Genomic DNA, 12,701 nt, shown 5'->3' with positions numbered 1-12,701 from the left:
ATTGCAGGGGTTGGTTGGCTTCAAACCGGGCTTTGGTAGAGAACCTATCCTTGTATGCATACATGTTGCGACAGAGCGGGCGACCACGTAGAGGATGGGGCATCTTTACCATCCCATTGCTGATGGAGGTAAAACCTCTTCTTCTAGTGAGGAGATATCAGACAGTATAGATAGGTAAGAGGAGATAACACAGAACCCTATTTCTTCTCTTGTTTATGTGGTGCATTATCCCTCCATGGAATTGATAGCTTCTTAATTCCAAGGAATCTAGGCCAGCCTGGATATCCCGCAAGACCACAGGTACAAGGATCGCAATGAAATGGTGGCATATTGGAACGACATTCATTTTTATCAATCTGAAATTCTGGAACAACTAGAGAGTGTGTGTTGAAACCAACAGAGATTAAATGAATGCCTGCAAGTGATAGTGGCTCGTTTGGAACACATGGACTTACATATGCATGAGCTGCAAGACCAGCTTGTTGCGTTAAACAAGTCTCATCCACATCTGCCACCTTGAAATGTCCTTGATTGGTTTTTTGCTTATTTTGTTAGTTTTTTGCTTAATATGGTTTTGTTTCCCTCTGAAAATAAGATGTAAATTGTTAAATATGCTGCTATATATTCCAACTCTCCCTCCTAACAAATCTAGTTAGAATGAGGCTAGACGAGCTATAGAAACTATGTATGTACCTGTTTTCAGACTGGTAATATAAAATTAATGTTTTGATCAACCAAAAAAAAACTAAAATGCGTACCTTAATTCGCCTTTGCTAATTCCTTAATGTCATGGGTAACATTCAAAGCATTTTCATAGATGAATTAATGGAATTAACTAAGAGTGTTCCTTATCTCCCTTACTTTTTGGAATATATATCAATATGTTAGAGGGATTTTAGATGAAGTAGGTTGTGTCTATATGAATCTAGATGGTGTGGTCATCATCCTTCTTCTTTATGCTAATGATATTTTTCTTATTCTGAGTTTTTATGAACTTGAAAAGAAAATAAAAGCTATCTAACATTTTTTATTTAGTACGAATGTGGCTATTAACATTGACAAAATAAAATTTCACTAGGCGTAGAATAGATAGTTATACGTTGTTCTGTTAAGTCACTCTATGCTAAAATGGTCACTGGATCAAAACCTCGTGGGAAAAAACGTAGCCATGCTTAGATACCCCTATGTTGTGGTTACTCAAGCTACAGGTTAAGCATGTTAGTCATCTTGGTACTTATATTACTTAAAAAGCAAAAATCTCATGGGGCATAGAATAGACAGTGATGGGGTGTACTGTTAAGGCACTATGTGATGTGAAGGTCACTCGTTCGAAACTCCACAGGAAAAAAATTAGCTATGTTAAGGGCTAGTGCGGCCTAAGTTGGTTGTGATCCTCTGGTGATTTTTATGGCTTAGATTCCCTTGAGTTGTGGTTTATCAAGATAAATATTAATTTTGGAGTCATCTCGGGACTCAGACTACTTAGCAAAAAAATTATTTCCCAAACAAACATTATGATAGATGAATAAAAAAAAGAACTATGCCAAAAATAGCATGGAAGAAGCGGTATCATACAAATTTTTTGGAATCAATCGTCATCATAAGGTTAATTAGAAAAATAGTATTTAGAGAGGTATAAATCAATGGAGGAAATCTTATTATGGTCTCTTCCACTCACTGAATGGTTTTCTATCTTACTAGAATTTTTTCTATGGTCTTTTGGGCTGAAACTTTTCGGGCCATTTTTAGGTCCTAAATGATGTTATTTGGTTATTTGTAGGGCCAGACGTTGTTGTGGCATACCTTGGTTGCAACCAAGAGTTGTAATCCTTGAATAGTTCTTTCCAAAAGGGTATTGTGCACCAAAAAAGAACATTATATGCAAATTTTACAACCTCGGCAAGTTTATGTACTCACTAACCACCTCAGGCATGTAAACCTTTTGACACTTCATATTCTAGTATTATAGTTTTGGACCTATAGGGTTCCTTCTTTATGTTAAAAGGCCATTCATTTGGCCTCTTGTAACAACATTTGTTCAATGCATGTAGTTGTCATTTCTCTCCCTTCAGAGATAAGTACCACCATTTTAGCAAGTTCTTGTTTTATAGTATTATATTATTTCATTTATCAATAGAAGTTTGGTTTTAGATATATCAATGTGCTTTCTTCTATATTTATCTATGCTTGTTCCAATTGCTTTCTTGTCTTTCACTTCATTCCTTATACAACTCGGATTGTTAATGGATACTTGGCTTTGGTATAATAAGAAACTCTTGTTTTAGATTGTCATCATTCTTGATATCTTATCTCGTAGTGAATTTTAGAGTTGCAATATCTCTAGAGAATTGCAAAGAAAAATCGACTAGATCCAAAAGTGTTCTATAACATATATAAAAATTAAAACTAATACACCTTATCATATCCTCATCACAGAAGTGGTTATCTCCCTTATTGAGATCATGAAAATGACCATGTACATCATATATAAGAACAACATAAAAAAATATGAAAAAAAATAAGCTTCTTAAAATTGCTTCAAAAAACTTAAAAAACCACTTAGAACTCAAGTGATATCCAACCTTGAATAAATCAATCAAAATAAAGAAAATTTCCACGTTATAAAGTAATGATAATATTAACGATATTATCACATATAAACTTAAAGAAGAATTGTGATACAACAAAGAATTATAAATTGTGATGCAACAAAGAATTATAAGATAATAAAAATAGCAACAGTAAAAACCTCATTAATCTACTCATTTTCCTTGTTCCAATCTGATCTTTAGAGTTACACACATGAAACCAAGAATCCTTCCTCCAACTAAATATGAAAGAAATAATATTGCAACTACTAACTCCCTCTAATCTAGTTTGTTTTTATATACTCTCTAGTTTACTACCGTTAGTCTAGTTTTCAAATTGGTAAAATAATAAATTATAGGAACCCCATCTTTAAGAATCTTATCTTTATAAACAAAAGATTTAATACCTTCAAGTTTAACACACGTAGATTAACATATGTGAATTGAAATAACACGTTCACGTTCATGGTGGGATGTATATGCCAGATGCAAAGGCAAATGGCTCTTCAAAATCTTCAAATAACAGAAATCATTGTTCATTAAATCTTGAAACGATCCAGCACACTCTTACCCTTTAGTGGTTGGCTCCGGAAAGCTGCCAAAAACTCTTCAAACTGATATCCTCTATACAAAGCTGGCTGCTGTTCATTCACCATGCTCCTTGCAGGAGCAATAAAAGCATCGTCTCCGGGAGCATAGAAAGTGGGAATTGATATGCGTGCACTCTGCATATTCGTTACAGCCCGATGCTCCACGCTCTTAAATTTCCCATTGCTCACAACCTAATACAATTCAAATCACACACAACACAAAGTGAATGATTACTATCAAATTCTTGCACAGAGAGAAATAACTATATAGATCTACTCATTCTTTCTCACCTGCAGCTGATCTCCCAAATTGACCACAAACGCGTTAGCTATGGGTTCTACGGCAACCCACTTTCCATTTTTGAATACTTGCAGGCCACTCACATCCCCTTGCATTAACACAGTGAGGGCACTTGGATCCGAATGGTTTGCTAAACCGAGAGTAAGATCTGGGTTTGGGCATGAGGGATAGTAATTTAGTTTCATCCGTTGGTTATGTTTCCCTAGAATTCTGTCCAAGTAATCGGACTCCAGCTCTAGAGCTTCTGAGATTGCAGCCAGCAACTTTTATATCAGGGCTCTCACTTCACGAGCGTACTTGCCCGCAATATCTCTGTAACAAAAGCATATCTCCGTAACAAAAGCTCAACTCAAAGTAGTTACACCTTTGCATAGTGGGTTAAGATGAATCGATTCTAGTGTTCTGACCTAGTTAATGTATAACAGATAAAGTTTTGCTGATTACCTGTAGGCTGCAGGTTTTTCAGGCCAAGAGCCGATGACTTCCTCCAGGGGATGACAAGGCTGCGTGAGATAGTCCACCCAGTTGAGAACCTTATCCTTGTTAAGATTAAAGCTTGTAGAAAGCCGGACTGGCTGTTTTAGGTCCTCTGAGTAGAGACATGCTCGGTCTTCCACGGGCATTTCGAAGAACTCTTTGGCTATCCCCATCATGCTTTTCATGACATTCTCTGCCACGCCATGGTTCAGTATCTGATATCAACCAAAAAATATAGTCATTTGGACACGAAACTTGACTAGTCGTTATATTAATACCGGCATATCAAGAGAAATGTACAGACTCTAGAGTCTGCAATTGTAACAGAAAATCAACCAACGGTATAAGTATATGACGGGAGGGACAATTGTTGGTTAGGGATTGAGGTGTGTACTTGAAAGAAACCATCCTCTTCACAAGCTTGTCTGATTTGATGGACGACTGCCGTTCTGTTAGGGCCATCCAGGTCTTTGAGATCTACCACAGGGAGGCTCTCAGAGTAAGAGATCTCGGACATATGTGGGCGTTCATGGGGAGGAAGGATGTATCTGTCCTGCACCTCAAGGTTGTTTGTTCCATTTGATATGAGCTTCTCAATAATACTACTGAACTGTTGGGTCTGCTCATCCATTGCAGAAGACATGTTGCTCCAATTTGTGTGATCTGGATAATAAATTGGGGAATTGGGCAGTGGATTAACTGTAGACCGGTTTGAGGATTAAGTTTTACAAAATCCAGATGGCTCAGGAGATTAGTTTCACATCAAAAATTTTGAAGGGGTGGATTGACTTTAGAGTGCTTGACGATGGAGTTTCGTCCAAATCCCCAAGTGGCTTATGGCATTCTCATGAAATATTATGACTATGGGTTTTTGATAGAGGCCGTTTGACATTAATAATTTTCCAAAGGCCGTTGTGAGAAATAATTAAATTCTTTTGCCGGTACTAATTGATTATTTTATGATATTAAATGCACGAAGCGGTGAACCTGTGTCATCGTTCATGGTTCCTCCTGGGATTTGATATTTTTATTTTAAATAATGTAACGGGCTCCTTCATCACTTTTAAATTGCAGTGGAAGCCATCCATCACATGAAAATGAAACACCGTGTCATATTCGAAAGTCAAATATATGTCATTCAAGTTTCCAAAATTTCATTTCTTAATCACATTTTTTAACCAGCCCAATCAGAACTATTTGTGCCATAGATACTATTCTAATACATTTAATATCGTTCTCTAGAATCTACTGGTTCACCTGAAAATGAAACACGATGTCATATTCGAAAGTCAATTATCTGTCACTCAAGTTTCCAAAATTTCATTTCTTAATCTTCTTTTTAACCAGCCCAATCGGAACTATTTGTGCCATAGATACTAGTCTAATACATTTTAATACCGTCCTCTAGAATCTATTGGTTCACATGAAAATGAAACACGATGTCATTGTCACTCAAGTTTCCAAAATTTCATTTCTTAATCATCTTTTTAGCCAGCCCAATCAGAACTATTTGTGCCATAGATACCAGTCTAATACAATTTAATATCGTCGTCTAGAATCTAATAGATACCAGTCTAATACAATTTAATATCGTCGTCTAGAATCTATTGGTTTATTATTGGGTCTATTGGCCCATGACATGGGGATTTTGGATTTATTAATTTTTGGAGAATTCATCATCACTCTACAACAATTTACCAATGGTTAAGTTAATCTAGACTCTCTTTAAAAAGTGGGAAAAAAAGAAGTTAATGGTTTTAAGGACTCGCATATAATCCCATAGTTTTTTTTAATGAAAATCACTAGTTTTATGATCTCATTCTCACAACACCCCATGCAAATACTCTAATTATCATTAAAAAAACATTATAATTTAAATCTCAAGGGCCACATTAGTTGGTGTTGTGGAAATCACTTGGAGTTTGGTCGATGCATGGGAGGTCATATTAAATCCCCACGACTCTCATTGCACAATACAAAAGAATGCATTTCATCTGCTCCATCACCTTGCAGAGTGATGAATTTGAGTAGTTCGAGCATGTAGAGTTTTAATTGCAATACTATAGGCATCGCGCACTATGAGGGCTACCTCTTCAATGATAAATTCAAGGACTAGTTCAACCCCCCTCGCATCTTTGTTTCGGAAATTATTCCACTGGGGATCTTTCACATTCGTCTCCACTGGAATTATATTCTCTTCCCCTCTGATAGCGTCATAGTGTCCACAAGATTATACTCCAAGAGGCACTATAAAGAGACCCATGTGATTGACAACACCATCAACTTTTATGGGAAGAGGACCTCGCTCCCCCACCCTTGTATCCTAGTCAACTCGAGGATTCACTCTCAAGGACCCTTCCTAAAAAGAACATCAACATAGTGAGAGTGTGGGACGACTTCTGCATTGTGGGGTTTGACAATGTTGGGAATCTCCAGGTTTGTCTCCAGTTCCTATGCTAATATTTTTCTTGGTCCCTTCTTCCTAATGTGGTAATTTTCTCTGCTTTGTTTTTTCTCTGCCAATTTGGGTTGCTATAGAACCCCCTTTGACCATCTGCTATGATTTGGGCCACCTTTTCGATTACGCCCCTCCCTGTGGTTGAAGCTTTTTTTTTCTCCTTCATCCCAGACCCCTCTGATATCCCCTAAATTACTTCTGAACCCCAGTGCTTGACCCCCGTGAGCTTAATCGATCCCTCTAGAGTTTCTCCCTCATCCCTATTCACTCTTAAGCTAAAATATTTCCCACAAGTCTCTTGTGACATCATCTGCATTTTCAACTGCCGACTAGCCTTTGCTACCACTTAGACCCCCTTCTAGCGTCAATGGTTATGCCACCGTTGGAAATTATTCATGTGATGCATGGAACAAGCATCTAGGGGCCCTCTAGATAGAGGTTAGATTTAAAATGGAAAATACACTAACAAGACAACCTCTTCATTTTCATCATAGAATAACTCCAGTCTCTTAAAATCAAAATCTCTCACGAGGATGACAATCTTAATCCAATTTGAAGACCACTCAATGATCTTAAGTTAATTGGTAATTCCACTAATAATATGGATTATGCGAGATTTGTTCTAGCACATGTCTTTGGGAACCTGGAACTAGATATGAACAAACCTATAGAGTAGGTTGCCTTATTTCTTCTCTAATGGGATCATTTTGCAAATTTTCTCTTCTAATGTCTCAATTTTGTCGGATATATGTATCTAGATATGATATTATAGTCTTTTTTGTTAGTAGCTTTTTTTATATGATAGTCAATTACTTAGTGAAAGATCCTTTGAAACAAATGAATTGTAATGAATTTGCTAAGTATTTGTTGAGGCATACGCATATTTAATATAATCCTTATCCATTTTTGTTATAAGAAAAACCCAAAAAATTGCTAGTAGAATATTTTTTTCCTCCTAATTCTTTTAAAAGTATATATTATAATAAAATATTTTAAATATTTATTTATTTTTTATATTTTAAATTTTTAATATTATTATTTTAAAAAATAATTTTTATTTAATATAAAATATTTAGTATATTTAAATTAAATTAAGATAATTTAAATTTAAGGTTACTTTTTTATTTTGATGGATATATTTTTGGCACTCTTCATTGAAAGATTTATCACTAATTATTATTAGTTAAAATATAGTAAAAGTAATGTTATTGTTTTTATTTAGTAAAAGTTAAAGGGGTTTTATTATTTTTGTTAGCATGCATTTTCTCTAAATGTTCAATATCATATTTTAACAAATTTTATTTTAGGCACAAAATTTATGTGAACATTTAGTTAGAGAGATCTTTACATATGGCATTTTAGTTATATTTTAAAGTTTTTATCGTTAATATTATTTTAGAATTATGTGATATATATATATATATATATATATATATATATATATATATATAGATAGATAGAGAGAGAGAGAGAGAAAAATGTAATTAGCATGTTTAACCTATGGTTTGACTAGTTATGACTCAACCCATTTAAGATTTGTAGTTTGAGTAGTCATGACTCAAGGCATCTAAGCTGTCAAAATTATGCGACAATTCTACCCAACCTCTGTCACACTAACCCTTATAATAGATGGATTTTAATTTCAATCCAATAATGTTTACACCATGAAGTTCCTTATCATAACACCCTATCACCATCTGCTTTACACCAAGTGAGCTACTATGATTATAATATTATTATTAACTTTTAAATATTATAAAATTTTGAAGAAAATTATAAAAATAATTTTACTGAAAAATAAAGTAGGTATATACTTTAGTAAAAAATTAAAAAACATAATTTCTTTATCGTTCTAAAAAAATTAAAAATTAACCAATAATTCTAAAATGCCTAATATTGTTAGTATTAAGTGTGAAATAATAAAATATTGTTATATTATTAAATCTCATTGATGTTTTAAATATAAATAATGTAGTTCTTTTATTAGTCTTTACTTCACGAGGGACTATAACATTCAACTTCTGGTGAAAGTGTGTTGGCTTTGCATGTTTTTTGTTGTTTTATGTAATTTTAAATAAAGTTACGAGAAAATGTTTAATATTTCTATTTTTTATAAATTCAAAAATAATTCTCTAATTTTCTAGAAATCTTATTTGTAATTTTTAATTGGCTCACATATTTCCCCTTAGTGGAGGGCTTTTTATTTTCAACATTTGTTAGTCCCTCACAATTCATTTAAAAAAAAATAGATAAACTAATTTTGTTAGTGGTCATTCCTTTGGTTAGTGCTCTCACACTAACATACTTATGCTAGGGCTCTGCCCAAATATACCAGGACTGACCTTGTTCCAAGTCTTTTCGTAGAGAGAGGGGTTAAACAAATCTCCAAGTGCTCTGACACTGTTATGCTACTGCTTTCAAAACTGAGATGATTTTAACATGTCAAAACTGAGATGGTTTTAGACCTTTACCAATTAATAAGCTGAACAAATGCGGAGCTTCTTGAGCTTCCTTGCGTAGAGATTTCACTATACAGAGTTGCAAGTCCTTTATATAGCTAGGGTCTGAGAAAATGCAGAGCTTCTGCACAATGTTTACTTTCCACACTAAAAGTAATCTTTCCCCGTCCATGATTTAAGAGCTGCCCTCGGATTCTCCACGATACCAGCTGTGAAATCTAGTAAGTCAGCATGGTTTTGTTCAACACATTTTGTTTTGAATTGTTAATTTGCAGTCCAGAATATGTAGTTCTCGACCTCCCATGCGCATTTAAAACTGAAATAATTCAGGGAATAACTCTTGTACGACGTCAAATTGTAGGGTCATCTTTTACAAGATTTCATCCCGTCTGTATCATTCTATTTATCGTTGCCACACCGTTCCACCTTTTAAATGGTTAGTTCGGTGATTCACCAATAAATAATAAGACTATTTACATTGGCTTATACCATTCAATTTTATCCCATCAATTTAAAATTGTTATCATTCCTACTTATTGTTGCCACACCCTCCCACTTCTTAAATGGTTAGTTCAGTGGTTGATCGATTCTTCGATAATAATAACATTTATTTACAGAGGCTTATGTGATTCAATGCACACACATTGATGTATAAGGGGCAGCGCTCTCACTTTTCTGACTTTATCACTTACTTGTGTTAACGCTATATCTGTGACCATAATGTCTAAGAAAGACATGAATTTTGTGACGGACATAAAGCTAAACATCACCTTCGCTCATGTTTTACTGAAAACCTAAAACGTTTTATATCATTACTATTTTCTTTGGTTGTTGATGCAACCATTTTAATTTTTAGTGTGGCCATTTAAAAAGTTTTATATGGTTACTATCTGCTTTTATAGTTCATGCACCCATTTTAAATTTTTGATAATTACTAAGTGACCATAATGTCTGAGAAATATATTGTATTGTATTTATATAACTATAAGATAGCTAGGAGGCATAGTGCAATATGACAACATGGTAACGAATACAAAGATTTTTAGTTGTATTCGCCTTTGTTGTTTTCAAGATGTGGTTCTTCATGGTTTGTCGAGATTTCAGAGATCCTTTATTGTCGATAGTTAATATTATCACTCGTTATATGTGGTTATATGTGCATTAACTTTCATTGTGCTAAGGTCTTGAGTAACTCCACACCTCCACACAATGAAGGCCATTTTATCAATAAATTGAGGGTTGTCATTTTACTAATTTGTGATTCGCTTCAATGATGTAACCTATTGCAGGTAACTAAGAGAAAAAATGTTATTGCAGAGATGTCACAATCAGATGTTAGTGTTAGACCAATTCACAAGTTGACTAGATGTTAGCGCGTGGTGACATAAGTGGATGTGTGCGAAGGCTTGTTTCTTTTTCACTATGCGGAGCTACGATTGTACAAGATTTTTTGTATAGAACCTCCAAACAATTCATCATAAGAGTGAAGAGTGTCTAATTCTCCCTTTCTTTCTCTATAACCGCTTCATGGAAATTTCACACTCACTAGGTTTTTCAATACATCTAGGCCCTTCATAGAATTAGGTGTTGAAATATACTAGCGCAAATTTACCAACAAAATGAAATTTATGACAATGAGCAATTTGCTATACGTGTGTGAAACTTTTCTTGTGTAGAGCTTTCACTATGGGAATAGCTCCGCACAAGCAAAGCTTTGCACACAAGGACCTCTGTGCAATGAAGGATGTCGAGTAATTGTTAGTTATATATGTCTTGTAATTTAATACCTTAATTATGAAATAATTCATAGGGATAGTTAATAAAAATAATGGATTCTATGGTTCTAGACCACTGTAACAATGTCTCCAAATTTTAAATCATTCAACGTCTCGCTTATTAAGAAGGAAGTGGCTTTGAAAAGGTAAGAAAAATGAAACGAAAGTTATAGTTGGGCACTCCAAGTCTTTCATCAATCGATAGAAAATTTTCACAAAACGTAGATATCATTCTTACATTTTGTATATCATATGAACAAAGTAGTGACGTTAAAGTGGAGCATAAGAATAGAAATATTGTACTAGTTTTGGAATTACCAGAGTGTAAATAATTTGATTTGTTATCGAAATATATGTTTGTGAATGTTTTCTTATGCAAACCTTTCACTATGCGGACAGCGCCGCACAAAAAAAGCTCCACACACAAGGACCACTAAGCAATGAAGGATGTGCAGTGATTGTTAATTATATGTGTTTTAATTTAATACATGTTGACGATGCCTGAAATATGTCAACCAAAGGGGTTTCCCTAATGAAAAGTAATAATTATACTTCGTACCATTCGGTATGGGAGCCCTTTCGAAACTAAGGCCTAGCTCCCATATATTCTTATAGATTTTCCTTAGCTACAAAGTTGAGCACGAGAGAGCAATGTATAGGTTCTTTGGGATTATCAAGTGAATATGATTTGTGGAATGTTCTGTTCATGTAATGTACCAAGGTTCTTCTACCGAAAGGGAGAGAAAAGTGAGTCATTAAAAGGAAAGTAATAGTGTTAATCTAATAAAGACACACGAGAATACACATATGAATGAATCTTTGGAGAACTAGTGAAATAGTTCACATAGAAGAAACAATTTTTAAAACACATACAACACATCTTCAAAAAGATAAGTACTAAAGCCATCGAAATAGCTCAATTTCCTTAGTACAGATGAAACAACGTACATTGCAAACTTTCAAAGAATAGTCTTACAATATTTACAGCATAGGGATGAAAGTGTGTTGGCTCTATGAGCCTCTAAATTAAGGAAAGTTCGAAGATAAATGAAGACAATGAACACCACTAGCCCCAACAATGGAGCATTAAAGCAACCACTTTCTCCTCCAAAGGAACTATTTTCCTTTCTAATGCCTAGCAGGTGGAGACAAGGTGAAAAGTCCTTTGCATGAGAAATGAGGGTGTATATATAACAAATGGGGTGATCCATCACCTCCTTTGTGACTCTTGGTCTACCCTCATCAATGTTTGACTTCTCAATGACCTTTCAACTTCCTACTTGAATTTTCACATTACGTAGATGACTCTTGGATTTCCACTTTACATTACATTACTCAAATATTGAATTTACATAATCCACAAAATGATATGGCACATGATGACTCATGACATGACATGAATGACACTGATGATATGGACTTCATGATCACATGGAAATGTCAAGTCACATCGACAATAATACCTTAATTATCCACTAAATTATAGACATAGTTAATAAAAATAATGGATTCTATGGTTTCATATGAGTGTAATCCAATGTCTCGCTATTAAAAAAGAAGTGGTTGTGAAGAGGAATGAAAATGAAATAATGTTTATAGTTGAGTACTCCAAGTGTTTCGTCAATCAATAGAAAAATTTCATGAAACGTAAATGCCATTCGTACATTTAGACAACCGATGAACAGAGAAGTGATGTGAAAATCGAACATAAGAAAAGAAATCTTATACCAATTTTGGTATTTCCAAAGTGTAAATAATCTGATTTGTTGTCCAAATAACCATAGGCATGTTGATCATCGCAAAAACAGAATGAAAGGAAGGCAAAAAAAATGATTAACCTTCCAGAGAATGAATCATGAATATACTTACTTGATTTAGCTAAAATTTTAATTGGTTCATAAGTTTATTGAAATTAAAGGTAATTAGTTATGAAATGAACCTTTCATTTTGAAATCTAAATGTAGGTCGTTGAATAGAGCTCATGGCTGAGTAGTGACATTATCATGGTCATTGGTTGATTACTTTAATTGACAAATTATGTATTTATATTAGT

General features: G+C 34.2%; 1 protein-coding gene and 1 pseudogene across 1 annotated transcript; both read right to left on the bottom strand.

Annotated features, from left to right (window-relative positions):
* Positions 1-3,127: 3,127 nt before the first annotated feature.
* Positions 3,128-3,574, bottom strand: LOC149150211 (protein DMR6-LIKE OXYGENASE 2 pseudogene; annotated as a pseudogene).
* LOC149150210 (protein DMR6-LIKE OXYGENASE 1-like) lies at positions 3,477-4,719 on the bottom strand. The gene is made up of 3 exons (XM_089445680.1): positions 4,351-4,719; positions 3,924-4,171; positions 3,477-3,791 (listed from the first exon to the last, which is right to left on the bottom strand). The coding sequence occupies exons 1-3, from the start codon at positions 4,597-4,599 to the stop codon at positions 3,746-3,748; spliced, it is 543 nt and encodes a 180-aa protein (XP_089301806.1). The 5' UTR covers positions 4,600-4,719; the 3' UTR covers positions 3,477-3,745.
* Between the last annotated feature and the right edge of the window lie 7,982 nt (positions 4,720-12,701).

This window comes from Pinus tabuliformis, chromosome 9 (assembly GCF_031772625.1).
Source record: "Pinus tabuliformis cultivar Carrire ecotype Pingquan chromosome 9, CPIR1, whole genome shotgun sequence".
Classification (NCBI taxonomy): domain Eukaryota; kingdom Viridiplantae; phylum Streptophyta; class Pinopsida; order Pinales; family Pinaceae; genus Pinus; species Pinus tabuliformis.
Note: the sequence above shows the minus strand (reverse complement) of the source record. Positions and strands in the feature narration are given on the sequence as shown.